Source organism: Bufo bufo, chromosome 11 (genome assembly GCF_905171765.1).
Source record: "Bufo bufo chromosome 11, aBufBuf1.1, whole genome shotgun sequence".
Lineage (NCBI taxonomy): Eukaryota > Metazoa > Chordata > Amphibia > Anura > Bufonidae > Bufo > Bufo bufo.
Genome location: NC_053399.1, coordinates 64,099,566 through 64,125,949, shown reverse-complemented (window position 1 = coordinate 64,125,949; position 26,384 = coordinate 64,099,566). Strand labels below are relative to the sequence as shown.

The 26,384-nt window shown below is 43.2% G+C and overlaps 1 protein-coding gene across 2 annotated transcripts in view; it reads left to right on the top strand.

Annotated features, from left to right (window-relative positions):
* Positions 1–26,384, top strand: part of HEATR5A (HEAT repeat containing 5A) — a 177,026-nt gene that overhangs the window by 94,154 nt on the left and 56,488 nt on the right. For both annotated transcript variants that reach the window (XM_040411174.1, XM_040411172.1), the window contains one exon: positions 15,617–15,856. In XM_040411174.1, coding sequence (XP_040267108.1) covers positions 15,617–15,856 — 240 coding nt within the window. The remainder of the gene's footprint in view (positions 1–15,616; positions 15,857–26,384) is intronic.

Sequence of the window (26,384 nt, the reverse complement as noted above, 5' to 3'; positions counted from 1 at the left end):
TCAAATCGTTTTTATTAAATCAATAAACGCAGGATTTTACAAAAACAATACATTGTCTTTTCTTGCTTTATCCACCATGTGGAATCAGTGTACAACAATATCTGTAGAAATATCAACATACAATTATATCATGAATCCAAACATAACAGGTACACTTTGTAGAAACAAATATTGAGACAAGGAATTGCATAAGACCTAACAATCTCAAATCCCCCCCCCCCCCCTCACCCTACCACCTCCCCACCCTGTAAACTAGTCTTGAACCAACCCGAGCTTATATAACCACATGAGTATGAGATAACCAATCACTCCACAATTTGTCAAACTTCTGAGGACACCCTCTCTTCACATACACCCCTTTTTCCAATATCAGCATGTCATGCACCTTCCGTTCAAACTCACCCAAGTGTAGGCGGACTTCCCTGGATCCACCTCATAGCCACCAGCTTCCTGGCCACATACAACAACCTCCCCACAGCCACCTTGACCGATTCAGTCCCTCCAATCTCAGATACATACCCCAATACACACACCTTAGGATCTTTTTGAATTTTCAACGTCATTTTACTATTAATCATATTCCTTACATCCTCCCAGTAATTACCAATTACTGGACAAGACCAAAGCATATGTAACAAATCCGCACCATCTTCCATACACTTTGGACACTTGTCATCAATTCTTACTCCAATCTTTTTTAGGAACACCGGTGTTTTGTACACTCTATGTATGATAAATAGTTGGGACAGTTTGCCCTGTTCACTCAAGGACACCTTGGGGACTCCTTCCAATATATCATCCCACTTATCCTTAGACATTTTCCCCAAGTCAGCCTCCCATTTCTTCATTCTTGAGAGCGGAAACCCTTCTAAGAATTTATCAAGTAAAAGAGCGTACACCTGTGATATCCGCCCCCTTTCCCCCCCCCCCCCCAGTCGGGAGAACAAGCTTATGAACCACCTCCATTTGGGCTATCACACATCCTTTCCGCAGCGTGACCTCAAGGGCATGCCTTATTTGAAGATATTTATAGAACCATCCCCTAGGGATATCAAATTCCTGCTGCAGGTTCTAAAATGACTTACATATCTTACCCTCCATTAATTGGCCAATTCTCGTCACTCCATAAGTTTCCCAGTTCCGAAGTCCTGGCATGGCAAGAAATTCAGGCAACAGGTGATTATCTCTAATAGGGGAAAGTTCACTGATTCCACCTACACCTCTCAACTGTTTCACCTTTGCCCAAACTTTTTTCATAAGTTCTATAAGAGGGAGTTTTTCCCTCCCAGCGTGCATACCTGACCCTTCCAAAATTCCCATGAGATCACGACTGCCCAACCAATGCTGTAATAACTGTCCAGTCATATCCGGCCCTTGGGAACCAATCCACCCCTTAAAATGCTGACATTGGGAAGCCAAAAAATAAATCCATGTATTAGGAACAGCCAAGCCCCCTTCCGACTTAGGGTACTGCAATGTCTCCAGTTTAATCCTAGCCTGACCATATTTCCATATAAGATCCCTAAATATAGAGTGAATTTTCTTAAATCTATCAAGGGGGATCCATACGGGAGCATTGTTCAATACATAGAGCAACTGGGGCATCATAACCATTTTTAAGAGGTTTACTCTACCTACCACTGAGAGGAAGAGCCTACACCATGCCCTCACCTTTAGCCTGAAAGTAACCAGCAACGGGAACAAATTAACCACCTCCGGACCGCCTAACGCAGGATCGCGTTCCGGAGGTGGCAGCGCTGCGCAGAGTCACGCATATACGCGTCATCTCGCGATGGCCGAGATTTCCTGTGAACGCGCGCACACAGGCGCGCGCGCTCACAGGAACGGAAGGTAAGAGAGTTGATCTCCAGCCTGCCAGCGGCGATCGTTCGCTGGCAGGCTGGAGATGTGTTTTTTTTAACCCCTAACAGGTATATTAGACGCTGTTTTGATAACAGCGTCTAATATACCTGCTACCTGGTCCTCTGGTGGTCCCCTTTGTTTGGATCGACCACCAGAGGACACAGGTAGCTCAGTAAAGTAGCACCAAGCACCACTACACTACACTACACCCCCCCCCGTCACTTATTAACCCCTTATTAGCCCCTGATCACCCCATATAGACTCCCTGATCACCCCCCTGTCATTGATTACCCCCCTGTCATTGATCACCCCCCTGTAAAGCTCCATTCAGATGTCCGCATGATTTTTACGGATCCACTGATAGATGGATCGGATCCGCAAAACGCATCCGGACGTCTGAATGAAGCCTTACAGGGGCATGATCAATGACTGTGGTGATCACCCCATATAGACTCCCTGATCACCCCCCTGTCATTGATTACCCCCCTGTAAAGCTCCATTCAGATGTCCGCATGATTTTTACGGATGCACTGATAGATGGATCGGATCCGCAAAACGCATACGGACGTTTGAATGAAGCCTTACAGGGGCGTGATCAATGACTGTGGTGATCACCCCATATAGACTCCCTGATCACCCCCCTGTCATTGATTACCCCCCTGTAAAGCTCCATTCAGACGTCTGCATGATTTTTACGGATCCACTGATAGATGGATCGGATCCGCAAAACGCATACGGACGTCTGAATGAAGCCTTACACGGGCGTGATCAATGACTGTGGTTATCACCCCATATAGACTCCCTGATCACCCCCCTGTCATTGATCACCCCCCTGTCATTGATCACCCCCCTGTCATTGATCACCCCCCCCTGTCATTGATCACCCTCTGTAAGGCTCCATTCAGACATTTTTTTGGCCCAAGTTAGCGGAATTTTTTTATTTTTTTTCTTACAAAGTCTCATATTCCACTAACTTGTGTCAAAAAATAAAATCTCACATGAACTCACCATACCCCTCACGGAAACCAAATGCGTAAAATTTTTTAGACATTTCTATTCCAGACTTCTTCTCACGCTTTAGGGCCCCTAGAATGCCAGGGCAGTATAAATACCCCACATGTGACCCCATTTCGGAAAGAAGACACCCCCAGGTATTCCGTGAGGGGCATATTGAGTCCATGAAAGATTGAAATTTTTGTCCCAAGTTAGCGGAACGGGAGACTTTGTGAGAAAAAAATTAAAAATATCAATTTCCGCTAACTTGTGCCAAAAAAAAAAATTTCTATGAACTCGCCATGCCCCTCATTGAATACCTTGGGGTGTCTTCTTTCCAAAATGGGGTCACATGTGGGGTATTTATACTGCCCTGGCATTCTAGGGGCCCCAAAGCGTGAGAAGAAGTCTGGTATCCAAATGTCTAAAAATGCCCTCCTAAATGGAATTTGGGCCCCTTTGCGCATCTAGGCTGCAAAAAAGTGTCACACATCTGGTATCACCGTACTCAGGAGAAGGTGGGGAATGTGTTTTGGGGTGTCATTTTACATATACCCATGCTGGGTGAGAGAAATATCTTGGTCAAATGCCAACTTTGTATAAAAAAATGGGAAAAGTTGTCTTTTGCCAAGATATTTCTCTCACCCAGCAAGGGTATATGTAAAATGACACCCCAAAACACATTCCCCAACTTCTCCTGAATACGGCGATACCACATGTGTGACACTTTTTTGCAGCCTAGGTGGGCAAAGGGGCCCACATTCCAAAGAGCACCTTTAGGATTTCACAGGTCATTTACCTACTTACCACACATTAGGGCCCCTGGAAAATGCCAGGGCAGTATAACTACCCCACAAGTGACCCCATTTTAGAAAGAAGACACCCCAAGGTATTCCGTGAGGGGCATGGCGAGTTCCTAGAATTTTTTATTTTTTGTCACAAGTTAGTGGAAAATGCTGATTTTATTTTTTTTCATACAAAGTCTCATATTCCACTAACTTGTGACAAAAAATAAAAACTTCCATGAACTCACTATGCCCATCAGCGAATACCTTGGGGTCTCTTCTTTCCAAAATGGGGTCACTTGTGGGGTAGTTATACTGCCCTGGCATTCTAGAGGCCCAAATGTGTGGTAAGGAGTTTGAAATCAAATTCTGTAAAAAATGACCTGTGAAATCCGAAAGGTGCTCTTTGGAATATGGGCCCCTTTGCCCACCTAGGCTGCAAAAAAGTGTCACACATCTGGTATCTCCGTACTCAGGAGAAGGTGGGGAATGTGTTTTGGGGTGTCATTTTACATATACCCATGCTGGGTGAGAGAAATATCTTGGCAAAAGACAACTTTTCCCATTTTTTTATACAAAGTTGGCATTTGACCAAGATATTTATCTCACCCAGCATGGGTATATGTAAAATGACACCCCAAAACACATTCCCCACCTTCTCCTGAGTACGGAGATACCAGATGTGTGACACTTTTTTGCAGCCTAGGTGGGCAAAGGGGCCCATATTCCAAAGAGCACCTTTCGGATTTCACAGGTCATTTTTTACAGAATTTGATTTCAAACTCCTTACCACACATTTGGGCCCCTAGAATGCCAGGGAAGTATAACTACCCCACAAGTGACCCCATTTTGGAAAGAAGAGACCCCAAGGTATTCGCTGATGGGCATAGTGAGTTCATGGAAGTTTTTATTTTTTGTCACAAGTTAGTGGAATATGAGACTTTGTATGAAAAAAAAAAAAAATCATCATTTTCCACTAACTTGTGACAAAAAATAAAAAATTCTAGGAACTTGCCATGCCCCTCACGGAATACCTTGGGGTGTCTTCTTTCCAAAATGGGGTCACTTGTGGGGTAGTTATACTGCCCTGGCATTCTAGGGGCCCAAATGTGTGGTAAGGAGTTTGAAATCAAATTCTGTAAAAAATGACCTGTGAAATCCGAAAGGTGCTCTTTGGAATATGGGCCCCTTTGCCCACCTAGGCTGCAAAAAAGTGTCACACATCTGGTATTGCCGTACTCAGGAGAAGGTGGGGAATGTGTTTTGGGGTGTCATTTTACATATACCCATGCTGGGTGAGAGAAATATCTTGGCAAAAGACAACTTTTCCCATTTTTTTATACAAAGTTGGCATTTGACCAAGATATTTATCTCACCCAGCATGGGTATATGTAAAAAGACACCCCAAAACACATTCCCCACCTTCTCCTGAGTACGGAGATACCAGATGTGTGACACTTTTTTGCAGCCTAGGTGGGCAAAGGGGCCCATATTCCAAAGAGCACCTTTCGGATTTCACAGGTCATTTTTTACAGAATTTGATTTCAAACTCCTTACCACACATTTGGGCCCCTAGAATGCCAGGGCAGTATAACTACCCCACAAGTGACCCCATTTTGGAAAGAAGAGACCCCAAGGTATTTCGTGATGGGCATAGTGAGTTCATAGAAGTTTTTATTTTTTGTCACAAGTTAGTGGAATATGAGACTTTGTAAGAAAAAAAAAAAAAAAAATCATCATTTTCCGCTAACTTGTGACAAAAAATAAAAACTTCTATGAACTCACTATGCCCATCAGCGAATACCTTAGGGTGTGTACTTTCCGAAATGGGGTCATTTGTGGGGTGTTTGTACTGTCTGGCCATTGTAGAACCTCAGGAAACATGACAGGTGCTCAGAAAGTCAGAGCTGCTTCAAAAAGCGGAAATTCACATTTTTGTACCATAGTTTGTAAACGCTATAACTTTTACCCAAACCATTTTTTTTTTACCCAAACATTTTTTTTTTATCAAAGACATGTAGAACTATAAATTTAGAGCAAAATTTCTATATGGATCTCGTTTTTTTTGCAAAATTTTACAACTGAAAGTGAAAAATGTCATTTTTTTGCAAAAAAATCGTTAAATTTCGATTAATAACAAAAAAAGTAAAAATGTCAGCAGCAATGAAATACCACCAAATGAAAGCTCTATTAGTGAGAAGAAAAGGAGGTAAAATTCATTTGGGTGGTAAGTTGTATGACCGAGCAATAAACCGTGAAAGTAGTGTAGGTCAGAAGTGTAAAAAGTGGCCTGGTCTTTCAGGGTGTTTAAGCACTGGGGGCTGAGGTGGTTAAGGTCCTCAAATTCCAACAGTCTAGGTGTTATGTACAGTCCCAAGTATTTAAATTTATCCACCCAAGGAACCCGACTATCTACTTGTCTGCCTGACAGGGCCTGACCATCAATTGGCATCAAAGAGGATTTTTGCCAATTTATCTGAAGCCCAGAGAATCCACCAAATCTGTCAATCAGTGCCATGGCTGCATCCAGGGACGCACCAGTATCGCCCATAAAAAGCAGAGTGTCATCAGCGTACATAGCCACTTTGTTATGCAACCCTCCGTATCTGAACCCCTCTATATTAGTTGATAAGCGGATATACGCCGCAAGCTGCTCTATTGCAGGAGCAAACAATAAGGGCGACAATGGGCATCCCTGCCTGGTGCCCCTGGCAAGGGCAAAACAATTTGACAACCCTCCATTAGCTCTAATTCTCGCCTTAGGACTAGAATACAGGACCTTTACCCACTGAATGAACCGCGCTCCAAAACCCATGATTCTCAAGACCCCCCATAAGTAACTCCACTCCACACTATCAAACGCCTTAGCGGCGTCGAGAGTAAGCAAGGCCCTGTCTCCACAATTATCCGCCGGAATATTTAAACTAGCATATAGCCTACGGAGATTAATAGCCGTCGATTTCCCAGGCATAACAAAAAAAAAACATGGTAACATTTAATTATTTGTGTGTTATTAGTTTAAGCAGACTGTGATTGTCTATTGTTGTGACTTAGATGAAGATCAGATCACATTTTATGACCAATTTGTGCAGAAATCCATATCATTCCAAAGGGTTCACATACTTTTTCTTGCAACTGTAACCAACACACTTCCACAATGATGAGCTATTTCCTGGTGGGAGTATGTAAATGTATTACAAAAACACAGTAGGTACTTACCACAAGGTGCTGTAATGACGGGTAGATCCTGACCACACTGTCCTCACTACTCCGCTCTCCCAGCATGTACTTCCAGGCTATCGCGATGAGACACTCGCGCAATGTATCTTCAGGCTTCCTACTACTCACATGTGCGGCTCCGGCCGGCCGCTCGCCCGTGTGGGAGGAAGCCGCGTTGTTGGGCTCCAAGGAGACAAATCTTCGGTGTGACGTCACACTGTGCAGGTTACGGATGCCTCCCAGGTCCTTTCTTACCTCCGACGCGTTTCAAAATCTACGGATTTCTTCCTCAGGGATAAGTGTGGATCACGCTGTTTCAGTTTAAATACCAGTTCGTCTCCATGGTGATGAGCCTGTTTGTACACGGGGTTAAATACTAGTCCAGCATTGATTACCCTATAGCAATATGTATTTCTATGATTTGTATAATGTTTAGGGTGAAATCATGTAGTATATCTTATTCTCTTTATGAGGATAACGTCCATTTCCTGATCCTTTATATGTCTATATGTTTCAGCAGGTAATTACAGCACTCAAACTCCCCCATTTCTGTATATATTCTCCTATTATAAAAAAAAAAAAAACAATCTCCTGGTTTAATCCTAGGGGTGCCAGGCTATTTCAATTATAGATCATTTTTTGACATTAATTTAATGTAGTCACCCCCTCTTGGATCAGGTTTTATTTGCTCTATTCCCCCAAACATGGAGCCAGTAATTTTCCCCCATGTGTATCTCTATAATGCCGTGAGACTTGGTGTCCCTCAAATTGTTTGTTTATATTCCTTATATGTTCATTCATTCTGGTTTGCAATGATCGTTTCGTTCTACTACCCGCATACACTTTTTCCACATGGGCATTTAATATAGTACAGTTAGGTCTATAAATATTGGGACAGCGACACAATTCTAACATTTTTGGCTCTATACACCACCACAATGGATTTGAAATGAAACAAACAAGATGTGCTTTAACTGCAGACTGTCAGCTTTAATTTGAGGATATTTACATCCAAATCGGGTGAACGGTGTAGAAATTACAACAGTTTTCATATGTCCCAAAGTAATGGGACAATTGGCTTCTCAGCTGTTCCATGGCCAGGTGTGTGTTATTCCCTCATTATCTCAATTACAATGAGCAGATAAAAGGTCCAGAGTTCATTTCCAGTCTGCTATTTGCATTTGGAATCTTTTGCTGTCAACTCTCAAGATGAGATCCAAAGAGTTGTCACTATCAGTGAATCAAGCCATCATTAGGCTGAAAAAACAAAACAAACCCATCAGAGAGATAGCAAAACCATTAGGTGTGGCCAAAACAACTGTTTGGAACATTCTTAAAAAGAAGGAACGCACCGGTGAGCTCAGCAACACCAAAAGACCCAGAAGACCACGGAAAACAACTGTGGTGTATGACCGAAGAATTTTTTACCTGGTGAAGAAAACACCCTTCACAACAGTTGGCGAGATCAAGAACACTCTCCAGGAGGTAGGTGTATGTGTGTCAAAGTCGACAATCAAGAGAAGACTTCACCAGAGTGAATACAGAGGGTTCACCACAAGATGTAAACCATTGGTGAGCCTCAAAAACAGGAAGGCTAGATTAGAGTTTCCCTAACAACACATAAAAAAGCCTTCAGAGTTCTGGAACAACATCCTATGGACAGATGAGACCAAGATCAAATTGTGCCAGAGTGATGGGAAGAGAAGAGTATGGAGAAGGAAAGGAACTGCTCATGATCCTAAGCATACCACCTCATCAGTGAAGCATGTTGGTGGTAGTATCATGGCGTGGGCATGTATGGCTGCCAATGGAACTGGTTCTCTTGTATTTATTGATGATGTGACTGCTGACAAAAGCAGCAGGATGAATTCTGAAGTGTTTCGGGCAATATTATCTGCTCATATTCAGCCAAATGCTTCAGAAATCATTGGATGGCGCTTCACAGTGCAGATGGACAATGACCCAAAGCATACTGCAAAAGCAACCAAAGAGTTTTTTAAGGGAAAGAAGTGGAATGTTATGCAATGGCCAAGTCAATCACCTGACCTGAATCCGATTGAGCATGCATTTCACTTGCTGAAGACAAAACTGAAGGGAAAATGCCCCAAGAACAAGCAGGAACTGAAGACAGTTGCAATAGAGGCCTGGCAGAGAATCACCAGGAATGAAACTCAGCGTCTGGTGATGTCTATGCGTTCCAGACTTCAGGCTGTAATTGACTGCAAAGGATTTGCAACCAAGTATTAAAAAGTGAAAGTTTGATTTATGATTATTATTCTGTCCCATTACTTTTGGTCCCTTAACCCCTTAAGGAAGCAGGGCGTACCGGTACGCCCTATTTCCTGAGTCCTTAAGGACTCAGGGCGTACCGGTACGTCCTAACTTTAAATCGTTATTCTGGCGCCGCGGGGGTTAATCGGAACGAGATGCCGGCTGAAATCATTCAGCCGGCATCCTGTCACAACACCAGGGTGGGTCATGTGACTTTGCAGCCCCCCGATGGAGAGGGAGAGAGCCCCCTCCTTACCCTTCCCCGTCTGACCACTACTGAGCAGACGGGGAAGGTTCCCATGGCAACAGGACGCCGTCTCAGGCATCCTGATGTCTATGGTGCTGAACAGATCTGTGCTAAAGGCATAAATCTGTTCAGACAAAGTGTAAGTAAAATACAGTACAAAACACTATATGGTGTACTGTACTGTATTATACAGACATCAGACCCATTGGATCTTCAAGAACCAAGTGGGTCTGGGTCAAACAAAAAGTGAAAAAAAAAGTAAAAATCAAAAAACACATTTATCACTGATTAAAAATGAAAAAAATAAAATTACCTACACATGTTTGGTATCGCCGCGTCAGTAACGACCTGATCTATAAAACGGTCATGTTACTTTCCCCGCACGATGAACGCCATAAAAATAAAAACTGTTAGGAAATTGAAATTTTGCCCACCTTACTTCCCAAAAAAGGTAATAAAAGTGATCAAAAAAGTCGCATGTACGCCAAAATAGTACCAATCAAACCGTCATCTCATCCCGCAAAAATCATACCCTACCCAAGATAATCGCCAAAAAACTGAAAAAACTATGGCTCTTAGACTATGGAAACACTAAAACATGATTTTTTTTTTTTCAAAAATGAAATCATTGTGTAAATAAAAGAAAGTATACATATTAGGTATCGCCGCGTCTGTATCGACCGGCTCTATAAAAATATCACATGACCTAACCCCTCAGATGACCACCGTAAAAAAAAAAAAAAAACATGTAAAAAAAAGCTATTTTTTGTCATCTTACGTCACAAAAAGTGTAATTGCAAGCGATCAAAAAGTCATATGCACCCCAAAATAGTGCTTAATCAAACCGTCATCTCATCCCGCAAAAAATGAGACCCTACTTAAGATAATCGCCCAAAAACTGAAAAAACTATGGCTCTTAGACTATGGAGACACTAAGGCTGGGTTCAGACCTGAGCGTATTTGATATGCGCGTTTGACGCGCGTTTTTGTCGCGCGTTTTTATGCACGTTTTTTGCAATAGTAAACGCGCGTTTGACGTGCGTTTGTGTGATTGACTGCAGTGTCCTATGGCCACAAACGCGCGTCAAAACGCCCCAAAGAAGCTCAAGAACTTGTTTGAGCGCAGGGCGTTTTTCAGCGCGTTCAAACGCACTGTAAAACGCTCAAGTGAGAACCAGGGCCATAGGGAAGCATTGGTTTTCATGTGTTGAGCGTTTTACAGCGCGTTTTACAGCGCGTTTGAACGCGCTGTAAAACGCTCAAGTGTGAACCCAGCCTTAGAAGTTACAGAAAAAGGTGAGAGAGAACATAAGTGACAACAAGGAAGAAAGCAATTTCAAAATCCCCATAATCACCCAGTATAATTAAAAATAATCCCTTTTTAACCACTTCACATCCGGGCCATTTCCCCTTCGTTACAGAGCCATTTTTTGCTAATCTGACCAGTGTCACTTTATGTGGTGATAACTTTAAAACACTTTTACTTATCCATGCCATTCTGAGATTGTTTTCTCATCACATACTGTACTTCGCGACAGTGGTAAAATTGAGGAAAAAAAACATTTTTAATTATAAAAAATACAAAATTTACCAAACATTTGGAAAAATTTCCAAATTTCAATTTCTCTACTTTTATAATACATAGTAATACCTCCAAAAATAGTTATTACTTTACATTCCCCATATGTCTACTTCATGTTTGGATCATTTAATGAATGTCATTTTATTTTTTGGGGACGTTAAAGTTTAGAAGCAAATCTTGAAATTTTTCTGAACTTTGTGAGGCTTACATAATAGAAACCACCCAAAAATGACCCCATTTTAGAAACTACACCCCTTAATGTATTCAAAACTGATTTTACAAACGTTGTTAACCCTTTAGATGTTCCACAAGAATTAATGGAGATGAAATTTCAGAATTTCACTTTTTTTGCAGATTTTCCATTTTAATAATTTTTTTCCGGCTAACAAAGCAAGGGTTAACAGCCAAACAAAACTCAATATTTATTGCCCTGATTCTGTAGTTTACAGAAATACCCAATATGTGGTCGTAAACTGCTGTATGGCCACACGGCAGGGCGCAGAAGGAAAGGAACGCCATATGGTTTTTGGAAGGCAGATTTTGCTGGACTGGTTTTTTGACACCATGTCACATATGAAGAATTCCTGATACACCCCTAAAGTAGAAACTCCAAAAAAGTGACCCCATTTTTAAAACTATGGGATAAGTTGGCAGTTTTGTTGGTACTATTTTAGGGTACATATGATTTTTGGTTGCTCTATATTCCACTTTTTGTGAGGCAAGGTAACAAAAAATAGCTGTTTTGGCACAGTTTTTATTTTTTATTTACAATGTTCATCTGACAGGTTAGATTATGTGCTATTTTTATAGAGCAGGTTGTTACGGACGCGACAATACCAAAGTTTTACATAATAAAGCATTTTTGAAAAAAAAAAGATTTGTGTCTACACATTCTGAAAGCTATAGTTTTTTTTTTTTGTTTTTTTTTGGACGACTGTCTTATGTAGGGGCTCATTTTTTTCGGTATGTGATGACGGTTTAATTGGTACTATTTTATGACTTTTTGATCGCTTGGAATTTCACTTTTTGTGATGTAAGGTGACAAAAAAATAGCTTTTTTTATGCAATTTTATTTTAAAAAAATTATGGTGTTCACCTGAGAGGTTAGATAATGTGATATTTTTATACAGCAGGTTCATACGGACGCGGTGATACCTAATTTCTAAACTTTACTTTTTTATTTTGTTTTATTTAAGTTTTACCTAATATGTATACTTTCTTTTATTTATTTAAGTTTTACATAATGTCATTTTTTAAACAAAAAAAAATCATGTTTTAGTGTCTCCATAGTCTGAGAGTCAGTTTTTTTTTCTTTTTTAGGCGATTGTCTTAGGTAGGGTATCATTTTTTGCGGGATGAGATGAAGGTTTTATTGGCACTATTTTGGGGTGCATATGACTTTTTGATCGCTTGCTATTACACTTTTCGTTATGTAAGGTTACAAAAAATAGCTTTTTTGTGGCACAGTTTTTGTTTGTTTTTTCGTTTTTTTTTTACGGTGTTCATCTGTGGGGTTGGGTAATGTGATATTTTTATAGAGCTGGTTGTTACGGATGCGGTGTTACCTAATATTTTTATTTATTTTATTTTAACACAATAATAGCATTTTTTAAGCAAAAATTTTTTTAATGTCTCCATGTTCTGAGAGCTTATTTGTACCATTTTGTGGGGCATGCGCCTTTTTGATCACTTGGTGTGCACTTTTTGTGATGTAAGGTGACAAAAATGGCTTCTTTTTTTTCAACACAGTTTTTATTTTTTATGGTGTTTATCGGACTGGGTGGATCATGTGATATATTTATAGAGCGGGCCGCCACGGACGTTGCAATACCAAATATGTATTTTATTTATTTTTTATATTTTTTTCATTATTTAATTGGGAATTTTTATTTTTTTATATGTGAAACTTTTTATAATTTATTTTCATTTTTATAAAACTCTTTATATTTTTAATTTTTATTTTATTTTACACTTTGTGTCCGCCATAAGGTCATACAAGTCCTCTGGGGGACATTTGACTTTATATATTTTTTTTTCACTATTGATTTCTCGTGTAACTGGGGTTGACATAGTTGCCCCAGTTACAGGGTAAATACACCCCCAGAGAGGCTGTACAGCAGAATACAGCGCTGTACAGCCTCAGTGCAGGGCTGATCGAGGTCTGTGAAAGACCCGACAGCCCCTGCACTCTCCCCACCCCGGTGGTCACATGACCACTTGGACAGGAAGCGCATATCGCTTCCTGATCTGTATACACAGCGCTCGGTGAGCGTTGTGTATTCAGCGATCTAGAAGGCAGGGACACCTGCGAACTGTCCCTGCCTTCTCTCTGGGTTGCCCTGCTGTCACTGACAGCGGGAAATCCGCTCTGCAGCTGCACGATTAGCGTGCAGCTGCGATCTCTGAATGGACGTTTCAGAACGTCCATTCAGAGTTAAATATCCACCCATAGGACGTTTATATCCTATGGGTGGATGTGAAGTGGTTAAAAAAAATCGTAAGGCGTCATTGGGATATTCTAAAACAAGATAAAATTATAGGAGAAAAATTACCCCAGCACCCCAGGTTCATCTTCAGGAAGGCAAATTATCTGGGGATCCTGGTAGCCCCTTCAATTAAAACAAATATAACTAAAAAGATAAATCGGGGTCAATTGACCCAAAACATGAATACTGGTTTCTTTCCGTGTAGGATGTGTAAGGCCTGCCGATTACTGAGATGTAAAAATCCAATTAAGGAACTCAAGAGTGGGGATAAAACATCTAAAATAAAAAATCACCTTACCTGTTATTCAAGAGGGGTCATATGCTATATTAAATGCCAATGTGGAAAAAGTGTATGTGGGTAGTAGAACAAAACGATCATTGCAAACCAGAATGAATGAACATATAAGGAATATAAACAAACAATTTGAGGGACACCAAGTCTCACGGCATTATAGAGATACACATGGGGGAAAATTACTGGCTCCATGTTTGGGGGAATAGAGCAAATAAAACCTGATCCAAGAGGGGGTGACTACATTAAATTAATGTCAAAAAATGATAGCAAGTGGATCTATAATTGAAATAGCCTGGCACCCCTAGGATTAAACCAGGAGATTGCTCTTTTTTTTTTTTTATAATAGGAGAATATATACAGAAATGGGGGAGTTTGAGTGCTGTAATAACCTGCTGAAACATATAGACATATAAAGGATCAGGAAATGGACGTTATCCTCATAAAGAGAATAAGATATACTACATGATTTCACCCTAAACATTATACAAATCATAGAAATACATATTGCTATAGGGTAATCAATGCTGAACTAGTATTTAACCCAGTGTACAAACAGGCTCATCACCATGGAGACGAACTGGTATTTAAACCAAAGTAGCGTGATCCACACTTATCCCTGAGGAAGAAATCCGTAGATTTTGAAACGCGTCGGAGGTAAGAAAGGACCTGGGAGGCATCCGTAACCTGCACAGTGTGACATCACACCGAAGATTTGTCTCCTTGGAGCCCAACAACGCGGCTTCCTCCCACACGGGCGAGCGGCCGGCCGGAGCCGCACATGTGAGTAGTAGGAAGCCTGAAGATACATTGCGCGAGTGTCTCATCGCGATAGCCTGGAAGTACATGCTGGGAGAGCGGAGTAGTGAGGACAGTGTGGTCAGGATCTACCCGTCATTACAGCACCTTGTGGTAAGTACCTACTGTGTTTTTGTAATACATTTACATACTCCCACCAGGAAATAGCTCATCATTGTGGAAGTGTGTCGGTTATATTGTGACACTATTTGCAGTCAGCGCGGGTTCAGAGCTTTTTATATCGGTAACATCTTTATTACCCCACCCACATGCACAGGAGTCCTGTCAGGATTTACTTCCATTTTACTGAGTCACTGTACTTTCACACAATTTCATTTCATTGAATAGAGAATGGTGTAAATAACAAATTTCTAAATCACTTCATTTAAAAATATGTCTGCATCCACCTGAAAAAAAAGCTGTAAAGTCACAGCCACTAGGGGTCTCACTTCCACCTTATTTGCAGTCCACTGCCTTTTGTCTGGCAAGATCCATTTCTAGTTAGAGACACAGAATACAGCAGAGAGGAAGTGGGAGGGTGTCAGAGCCAGCTGAGATCCTGAACCTGATAAAACAACTGCTTCTACACTTCTTCTGAAGATCACAGGAGCCTCCTGCCTTTCTGTCTGATCTCCCCCTCTTTATCTGTTCTGCGAGCTCCAGAGCTGAAAAGTAACATAGTGGGAAGTAAGGGAAAGGATGTCACAGAAGTACAGTGCTGGCACATTCCACTGAAGGAAGACACCCCCTGCTTGTGAGAGGAATGCATCTAGCTGTGCAGATGAAGAGGGGAATAATAAGGCTGAAAAAGACATTAGGGAAGCCCAAAAGACCTGTTTCTTTATTGATTGTACAAAGAAGCACAGTACAAGCATTCTTTTAAAAAAAAACTCAGGTACGCTTTAAACATTGTGCTCCTAAAAGTATATCACAAAACTAAGCTTCTCAATATCTTATTTTGTTCTCATATAGGGCAGCATAAATCATCTGTATTGTATTGCTTTAAGGAGTGGCTGAAATTAGGAGCTAAAATGTGTAATTTTTCATTATGACATTTATACAAATTTTTTGTCAACGTAGATTTTGCAGCGGTGGCCTCAGTGGATGCTACTCAAGATGAAGACACTGAGCAATCCTGCTCTGACTCTGTGCTAACATCTAAGAAAGAAGAGTCCTCTACCCTGTCAGTTAGTCCACGGTGGCACACCAGAGTGTTTTCAATGGAATGTGTTAGTATGCTAGTTTCACAATGTGTTCGCGAGGGAGGTGCCCACTTCAACATGGCTGAGGCCCAGGAGATGAAGCATAAAGAACCAGACAGTAAGAGACACAAATGTTTCTCTTTGTTTTTGTTTTTTTTACTAATTAAGGCCTCATGCACATGAAAGTATTTCGTTTCCGTGTCAGTTAAAAAAAAAAATTGCGGATAGGATGCGGACCCATTCATTTCAATGGGTCCGCAAAAAATACGGACTGCACACCGTGTGCTGTCCGCATCAGTATGTCCGTTCAGTAGCCCCGCAAAAAAAAATAGAACATGTCCTATTCTTGTCCGTTTTACAAACAAGGATAGGCATTTTTACAATAGATCAGCAAAAAAAACGGATGACATAGGGATTTTCTTTACAATGGCATATGTTGATGTTCAAGTTAACATACAATGAGAGAATGTATCTGAGGACTCATAAGAGCACAATGGAAAACATAACAACGTGGGTGTATCCACGCAACAAACCCAAACCATGTCTGATGAATAAAGTGCTTACAGTAGAAAAAGGAAAATAAAGCAAAAAGACGCACAAAAAGAGTAATAAAGGAACAATGAAATAAGAGTGAAGTAAAAGGGGAGGGAGGGGAGGAAAGGTAGGAGAGGGAAGGAGGGAGCTAGTTGTTAGGTATGATGATCACAAGTGTGCATTTCGAAACGCGTCTGAGGCACGAAACGTTTCCCACGGACCCCAGGTTTTCACATAACGTGTGGAGTCTAAGGGTGTCACGCTAATGAGGTCCTCCATTTTCTGATGAAGAGCGATCTCCTCAAACCATTCCTCCAGTGTGGGGAGAGAGGGAGATTTCCAGTGTTGAGGTATGACTGTTTTCGCCGCCTGAACCATGTATTTTAGCAGTGAGTTTTTATGAGTTTTTATAGGCTGGGGTATTCAAGTCAAATACAAATAGTAAGAGGGATTCAGGGGAGTGTGGTACAGGGATACCCGTTACTTCCTGTATTGTATTTGTGTACAAAGTTCCAAAATGGGCGCAGAATAGCAGTGCCACCAAATGTGGATCATTGTACCCTCCTCTATGTGACATCTCCAGCAGCGATCTTAGACTGTTGGGAACCATTTGTGAAGAAGTGCTGGCCCCCTGTACCATCTGGAGAGGATCTTATAGCTTGTTTCCTGCTCCTTAGTTGAAATCAGCGCTTTGTGGGAGAGAAGGAAACTCTTGTTCCATTGAGAGTGAACTGTATATCCAGGTCTCGCTCCCAAGCTTGGCAGGAAAGGAGGGAGGTGTGAGGAGCACTGGAAGATAAGTTATTTATATATGGTTGAGATATCCCGGAATACTGCTGATAGGGCTATGCACATTAGTTAAAATGATGAGAGGCGGCTAGTTAGTGTATGAGTCTTGCAGTTAGATAAATAAAAGTGCTGGAGTTGCAAGTATTCAAAGAATTGTCTAGGTTGGGGGTGCAGGGATTCTACCAGTTGGGTTAGAGGCTTCAGGGAAGACCCCGAGAGGACATGACAAAATTCGAGAGGGATTTTAGTGCCATTAAGAAAAGAGCGAGGTGAGTGTCCCGGCAGGAAAATCGGATGGTCGGTAATTGGAGTCAGGGGGCCCAGTGTCGATTAGAGAAGTGTGACGGCTTATGGATGCTATTGTTGCAAGTGTGTGGTTATCCGTAAAGTATAGTTTGGAAGAGGAAGAGCGTGGTATACCTGTCAATCAGGGGAGTACGGATAAGGAGCAGGGAGAAGAGTCTCGTGCCGTACAAACCCAGATTTTAGAAGAATCAACTCGCAGCATACCCAGAAGTTTAGCATATGCAGTAGAGTGATTCTTTCCCATCTGATCCAGGTGACCAAACAAAATGTTTAAAGCATCGACGTAATTGCGGCCAGAATACTGACGGTATATGTATGGGCATGGTCTGCAGGAGATACAGCAGCTTTGGCAATAGGTTAATTTTTAGTATACTGATTCTGCCAAACCAAGAGAAATCCCGTAGTCTCCATAATTCCAGGTCCTTCTGGAACTTTTGAAGGAGGGGTGTGAAGTTCATTTTAAAGAGGTGTGACAGGTCGGCAGAGATCTTGATTCCCAAATATGTTTTTCCCGCGGGTGGCCAGGCAAATGGGAAGGAGGTTTTAAGAGAAGAGACCAAGGCGTTGGACAGGGAGATATTTAGAGCCTCAGTTTTAGTCATGTTGATTTTAAAATTTGTCCACTTACCAAAACTCTCCCGGAGCAAAGACGGTAAGGAAATGTGAGGGTTAGTTATGTAGAGCAGAAGATCATCCACGAAGGCCGCACACTTGTGCTCACTGTCTCCGATCTTGATCCCAGATATGTCCGGATTGGTGTGTATGGATGACATCAGATGCTCCATGACCAAAACATAGAGTAAGGGAGACAGTGGACATTCCTGTCGCTTGCCCTTGTGGATGGAAAAGGGGGAAGAGAAGGTGCCATTGATCTTGACATGTGCTGAGGGTTGCTGATACAAGCTAAGAATTTTCCCCATAAATCCTGGGCCTATTCCCAAACGCGAGAGGACAGTGTGAATAGAGTGCCAGGCCTTCTCGGCATCCAAAGACAAAACCATGAGGGGGATATTGTTTGTTTTTGCATAATGAATAATATCTAGTGTCTTCAGAGTGTTGTTGTGAGCCTCCCTCCCCGGCACAAACCCCACCTAGTCAGGATGAATGAGAGAGGGCAGAAAAGCATTTAGTCTATTGGCCAGTAGTTTGGCCAATATTTTAAGGTCCACATTTAGGAGGGAGATAGGATGATAACTGGCACAGAGGTGCGAGTCCTTACCAGGTTTAGGAATGACTGCAATATGGGCTTCAGTGGACTGTGTCGGAAGGGGCGCCCCGAGGACACCACGCTAAAGACACGAAGCATGAAGGGGATGAGGGGGGTTGAGAGGAATTTCTAAAACACTGCTGTGACTCCGTCAGGGCCGGGACTCTTGCCCCCCTGTAGGGATTTGAGAACTTCCTGCCATTCTACTTCGGTAAATGGAGTTTCCAAGCTAGCAGACTGTACTTCCGATAGCTTGAGGGTATGAGGTACAGGGTCGAAGACCTGGTCCTCACATGCTTGAGGGGGACAGAGAAGGTTATACAGCTCAGAATAAAAAAATTGGAAGGATGAGACAATCTCCTCCTGTGGTGTGCACCATACGATCTGTAGGGTTTTTTACCGCAGCGATGTGAGAGGCAGCTATTTTCCCCCTGAGAGCCCTCGCCAGCCAGCGACCACACTTGTTGCCGTATTAGTAAAATTTACTACGGCAGGTGTGAATCATTCGCTTATAAGACGTCTCTAAAAGGCGTCGGGCATCCAGACGTGCGTTCTGGAGATCACGGAGGGTCGATAGGGAGAGTGCTCGCTTGTGGGCGAGCTCCAAAGAGGCAACCTTCTGTAGTGCATTTTTAAAGGTAATTGCTCTCTCCTTCTTGAGACGGGAGCCATGTTTAATGAGAATCCCGCGCATTTCAGAGCCTCTCATTGGGTTGGGAGAGGGGTGTGGTCTGCATCGTGATCGGAAAGGAAATTGGTTTCCATGGAGTTGAGGTCCACGGCGCACACTGTGTCTAGAAGGAGAGTTTCATTTAGACGCCAGGTTAGCTCTCGTTTGGACAGGAAAAGGAGGCTTAAGGTGCAAAATACGGGGGCATGGTCTGACCACAGGATGTTGCCTATTTGTGTGGAGACTAGCCATGAGAGTGCAGGTTGTTGGATAAGAATATAGTCAATTCTACTATATAAGTAATGTGGGGTCGAGTAAAAAGCATAGTCTTTATCCGCGGAGTATTGCAAAAGCATGGGTCATATAATTGTAGTTGAAGCAGTGCTTTTTTAATTTTTTTAATGGCCGAGTAGGAAAGGGATGCACGTTCAGTGGAGTTATCGAGCGTAGGGTCGAGGGTGAGGTTAAGGTCACCACAGAGTATGACTGTTCCACGGATTAGGGGTAGGGCTTTATCAACTAGGTCCAAGATAAAGAAAACCTGATTTTGGTTAGGAGCGTAGGCGTTGAGGAGAGTAAATTCTCGTCCGCCAAGCAGTAGTGAGAGGATCAAGTATCTGGCCCTGGAATTAGCAATACAGCCTAGCACTTGGTGAGGTAAAGATTTATGAATCGCTATGGCGACTCTTAGTTTTATTCACCGGATTGTTTGCATAGTGCCAGGTTGTGTAGTGCCGATGTCGGGGGGCCTGCCTTCTTTGAAGTGTGTTTCTTGGAGACAGACAATTTGTACCTTTTGTCGATGGAAGTGGTAGAGTACCTGGGATCGTTTTTCAGGAGTATCTCGCGTTGAAAGATGCTATCTTGAGCGATGTCATACCTGCGGCAGAGGGGAGAACACAGGGGAGGATGAAAACAGGTAGAAGAGACAAAAAGAAGGAAAAGGGAGTAATAAAAAAAAAAGGCGAATTAACTACGGTATCTAGTAAGATCAAAAAGATCTAACGAGGCAATCACTAGAGATAAATCGGTCCCCAGGGAGTTCCTCAAACTATTGGGGGGAAGTAGCAACCAGGAGAAAGTGAGCCAACTGCATTCCCTGTTAAAGAAGAAAGATGTTAGTATTATTGCCAATTTATGGGGGCAAGGAAGAGCTGCAGCAAGACATAATGCCCCTATGGCTGTAAGTTAGTGGTCCCGAACATGAACAGCAGTCTGCTCTTTAGGTGGCGGAGTTGGATAAAGTTTCACTCTGGCGGCCAGCAGATCGTCGTTGTTTTCTTCCACGAGGAGGTGACACGGTTATTCCGGGCATCCCGGAGCTGGCAATCTGGGAGGATCGAGGAGGATCAGGTTGGGTTGGAGCAGGTATGAGGATAGACGGCCAGGGACCCAGGTCGACTGACGGCAGGTCCAGTTGTTAAATCCGCAGACTTACGAAAAACGGCAACATGTCATTTTGGGTCCTGCAAACAGGAAAAAAGGATATCCCCATTGATAGGGAATTTCCTGGTTCCTGAGGAGATCCAGTAGAGGACGCAAGGCAGCTCGCTGTGACAAAGTATGACATGAAAGGTTCTGCAACAACCTGATTAGAGACCCTCCATGAGACAGAGGGGAAGACTGCCGAGCCTTATTCAGAATTTGCTCTTTGATGATATAAAAGTGGATTCTGCAGATGACATCCCTTGGTTTGGAGCCATCTTGGTTGGGGGGCCTTTTTGGCTCTATGATCTCTATCGATTTCTATGTAAGAGTTCGGCGGGCGGCCCAAGATTTTATTGGATATTCCCACGATTGTATGCAGTAGGTCAGGTGTCTTGATTGATTCTGGGAGACCTCTAATCCGTATGTTGTTACAGAGGTTGCGGTTTTCAATATCATCCAGGTGCTGATTTAAAGTATATACAGTTGCAAGAAAAAGTATGTGAACCCTTTGGAATTATATGGATTTCTGCACAAATTGGTCATAAAATGTGATCTGATCTTCATCTAAGTCACAACAATATACAATCACAGTCTGCTTAAACTAATAACACACAAAGAATTAAATGTTACCATGTTTTTATTGAACACACCATGTAAACATTCACAGTGCAGGTGAAAAAAGTACAGTCAGGTCCATAAATATTGGGACAACAATACAATTCTAACATTTTTGGCTGTATCCACCACCACAATGGATTTGAAATTAAACGAACAAGATGTGCTTTAACTGCATACTGTCAGCTTTAATTTGAGGGTATTTACATCCAAATCAGGTGAACGGTGTAGGAATTACAGAAGTTTGCATATGTGCCTCCCACTTGTTAAGGAACCAAAAGTAATGGGACAATTGGCTTCTCAGCTGTTCCATGGCCAGGTGTGTGTTATTCTCTCATTATCCCAATTACAATGAGCAGATAAAAGGTCCAGAGTTCATTTCAAGTGTGCTATTTGCATTTGGAATCTGTTCCTGTCAACTCTCAAGATGAGATCCAAAGAGCTGTCACTATCAGTGAAGCAAGCCATCATTAGGCTGAAAAAAACAAAACAAACCCATCAGAGAGATAGCAAAAACATTAGGCGTGGCCAAAACAACTGTTTGGAACATTCTTAAAATGAAGGAACACACTGGTGAGCTCAGCAACACCAAAAGACCAGGAAGACCACGGAAAACAACTGTGGAGGATGACCGAAGAATTCTTTCCCTAGTGAAGAAAACACCCTTCACAACAGTTGGCCAGATCAAGAACACTCTCCAGGGAGGTAGGTGTATGTGTGTCAAAGTCAACAATCAAGAGAAGACTTCACCAGAGTGAATACAGAGGGTTCACCACAAGATGTAAACCATTGGTGAGCCTCAAAAACAGGAAGGCCAGATTAGAGTTTGCCAAACAACATCTAAAAAAGCCTTCACAGTTCTGGAACAACATCCTATGGACAGATGAGACCAAGATCAACTTGTACCAGAGTGATGGGAAGAGAAGAGTATGGAGAAGGAAAGGAACTGCTCATGATCCTAAGCATACCACCTCATCAGTGAAGCATGTTGGTGGTAGTATCATGGCGTGGGCATGTATGGCTGCCAATGGAACTGGTTCTCTTGTATTTATTGATGATGTGACTGCTGACAAAAGTGTTGTCTGAAGTGTTTTGGGCAATATTATCTGCTCATATTCAGCCAAATGCTTCAGAACTCATTGGACAGCGTTTCACAGTGCAGATGGACGATAACCCAAAGCATACTGCAAAAGCAACCAAAGAGTTTTTTAAGGGAAAGAAGTGGAATGTTATGCAATGGCCAATTCAATCACCTGACCTGAATCCGATTGAGCATGCATTTTACTTGCTGAAGACAAAACTGAAGGGAAAATGGCCCAAGAACAAGCTGGAACTGAAGACAGTTGCAGTAGAAGCCTGGCAGAGCATCACCAGGGATGAAACCCAGCGTCTGGTGATGTCTATGCGTTCCCGACTTCAGGCTGTAATTGACTGCAAAGGATTTGCAACCAAGTATTAAAAAGTGGAAGTTTTAATTTATGATTATTATTCAGTCCCATTACTTTTGGTCCCTTAACAAGTGGGAGGCACGTATGCAAACTGTTGTAATTCCTACACCGTTTACCTGATTTGGATGTAAATATCATCAAATTAAAGCGGACAGTCCGCAGTTAAAACACGTATTGTTTGTTTAATTTCAAATCCATTGTGGTGGTGTATAGAGCCAAAAATGTTAGAATTGTGTTGATGTCCCAATATTTATGGACCTGACTGTGTATAATAACTGGTGGAACCTCCTTTGGCAGCAAAAACTTCAACCAAACGTTTCCTGTAGTTGCAGATCAGACGTGCACAATGGTCAGGAGTAATTCTTCACCATTCCTCTTTACAGAACTGTTTCAGTTCAGCAATATTCTTGGGATGTCTGGTGTGAATCGCTTTCTTGAGGTCATGCCACAGCATCTCAATCGGGTTGAAGTCAGGACTCTGACTGGGCCACTCCAGAAGGCGTATTTTCTTCTGTTTAAGCCATTCTGTTGTTGATGTACTTTTATGCTTTGGGTCGTTGTCCTGTTGCAACATCTTCTGTTGAGCTTTAGCTGGTGGACAGATGGCCTTAAGTTCTCATGCAAAATGTCTTGATAAACTTGGGAATTCATGTTGCCTTCGATGATAGCAATCCGTCAATGCCCTGACGCAGCAAAGTAGCCCCAAACCATGATGCCCCCACCAGCATACTTCACAGTTCGGATGAGGTATTGATGTTTGTGTGCTGTGCCTCTTTTTCTCCACACATAGTGTTGTGTGTTTCTTCCAAACAACTCAACTTTGGTTTCATCTGTCCACAGAATATTTTGCCAGTACTGCTGTGGAACATCCAGGTGCTCTTGTGCAAACTGTAAACGTGCAGCAATGTTTTTTTTGGACAGCAGTGGCTTCCTCTGTGGTATCCTCCCATGAAATCCATTCTTGTTTAGTGTTTTACGTATCATAGATTCGCTAACAGGGATGTTAGAATATGTTTGATCATGGACGACAGTGTCAGTTCTGGAGTCGAGTACTGTCAGTTCAGAGCGGACCTGTGAGAATTCCCGCTTGCATTCTTGCAGTATGCTGGTGGCAAAATTAGGCAGGTCTGCCTTAGATGGCAGTGAGCGGATAAGTGTGCGTAAATCCGCCATTGTTGGTGGCATGGTGTCTTCATCAAATAGATCTGTGGAGGCTGGGAGACCACAGAAAGGGGTGAGATAGGTTTAGAGGCCAGTGAGGGTAATAACCCGGGTAGTAGTTTCAGGTCCAGAGGAGGTTGCGCCAGGAAATTGGTGGTGGGAGCCATCCCAAGAAGATCCGGTGGACTAATGTGGTGAGGTGGCTAGAGAGGGTCCAGGAGAGTGAGAGGGAGGAAGACCGAGCTGATGGACGGGCTCTGTCCTTTTTAATCCGAAATGGCTTGACTAGAGGACATTTCGCCAGGGATGCACAGATGCTCTTACTGCAGATTTTTTTATTTTTTCCTTTTTTTCTTTCTTCCAGCTGGATTACAGGCAGTCCTAGCTGCCTGCATCCCCACCCAGGAGACGGGAGACCAGGGGGTCCCCAAGCCCTCTGCTCGTTCCCATTCTCCAGAAGACAAGGACGTCTCCCATACCAACAAAGCCATTGTGGAATTACTGGGGCGTTTGTCCGCAAGGCCATCCTCTGACCAGTCCGACTCTGGGGATCCTGGGGCTCATTCCCATCGCTGCCGTCCCGCTAAACGGGCCAGGCCTCTCCGCCACCTCCCAGAGAGTCTCACTCCGACTTGTCCTCATTGGAAGAGGCATGTTCTGAGGAAATGTTGTCAGATGTGGACATTGTCTCTCCTGAGGACCAGTCTTCCAAACTGTCCTCCATGGTGGACAATCTCATTACAGCGGTTATAAATACCTTAAAGGTGGAGGACCCCGCTCCCTCTTCGGCCACTTCGAGTTTTTCCTTTAGGCAGTCCTGTCGCTCGCCAAAATGTTTCCCCAAACACCTGCATTTTGATTCCTCTCTTTACAAGGAGTCGAGTTTTCCCTGATAGACATTTTACTTTACCAAAACGCTTAGACGTCCTTTATCCATTTCTGGAGGATCTGGCGTCGTCCTATCCTATAGTTGACCCGCCAGTATCCCGCTTGGCAAAAGATACAACTTTGCCTGTAGCAGATGGGGCTTCCTTCTCTGATATCAGGGATAAAACATTGGAATCCTTCGCAAAATCATCCTTTGAAGCAGTGGGCACTGCACTGGGACCGGTTTTTGCCTCTACATGGGTAAGCAAAGCTATGGGTGAGTGGGCAAACAAGCTACGTCAGGGTCTCTCCTCGGGGGATCCCTCTGAGGAACTTTCCGATATTGCCCTGCAGCTCTCCCATGCTAGTTCGTATATTTGTGAAGCCTCTCTGGACACGGCCAGACTAATGGCCCGCTCATCAGCTCTTTTAGTGGCTATTCGCCGTACCCTATGGCTCTCCTGCTGGGCGGCAGACAATGCTTCAAAGCGGGCCTTGACGGCCCTCCCCTTTACTGGCAGCAGACTTTTTGGCAAACACCTGGACGAGATCATTTCTGATGCTACAAGGTGGTAAGAGCACTCATTTGCCACAAAATGATGCTTTTTAACAAGTCAAAAAAGCGTAGGCCTCTTTTTCGTCCCTTTCAGAGTTTTTCCAGCCCCAAGCGGCCAACCGACAAATCCACCCCAGATCAGAAACGGAAGCTTTCCTTCAAACCCCGTCCTTCCTGGCGTCCCCATCAACAGGGCTCTAAGTCCTATAACCCCAAGACCTCCTTTGCATGACTTGCGGTCTTCAGCACCCTCCGGTCGAGTGGGTGGCCATCCGTTTTCATCATAACTGGCTGGCTCACGTTTTGGATGCCTGGGTGAGAGAGGTCATCTCAGAGGGTTACAAACTGGAATTCAGGTCCCCTCCTCCGTCCCGTTTTTTTTTTTTGCTAATCTCCCCAACCTCTCCCTCTGCAGCAAATTCCTTTTTTCAGGCCATCCACACACTTCTGCGGCAAGGAGTGATCGTCCCGGTTCCTGTGCAAGACCGTTTTCACGGGTTCTACTCCAATCTCTTTGTGGTCTCCAAGAAGGGAGGGTATGTTCCGTCCCATTCTGGACCTCAAAGCACTCAACGGCTTCCTTCAACTCTGCCGCTTCCGGATGCAGTCCCTGAGATCGGTCATTGCGTCCATGGAACCGGGGGAGTACCTGTCTTCGATAGACATCAAAGATGCTTATCTCCACGTCCCCATTTGTGTCACTCACCAGAAATTTCTTTAGTTCGCAGTGGGTCCTTTTCACTACCAGTTTGTGACCCTCCCGTTCGGCCTGGCCACAGCTCCCAGAGTCTTTATGAAGATTCTGGCGGCGTTCATGGCCTTGCTCCATGCCAGGCGTATAGTGGCGATTCCATACTTGGACGATATCCTGACAAAGGGTCCGTCAATCTGGCCAACAGCGGAAAGCCTATGCATAGTCCTGGACACCCTGGAATGCTTCGGATGGATGCTGAATCGACCAAAGTCCTGTCTTTATCCATCTCAGCGGGTAACCTTTCTGGGCATGTTACTCGACCCCTGTCCGGCCAAGGTACTCTTGCCCCCAGAGAAGCTATCCACTCTCCG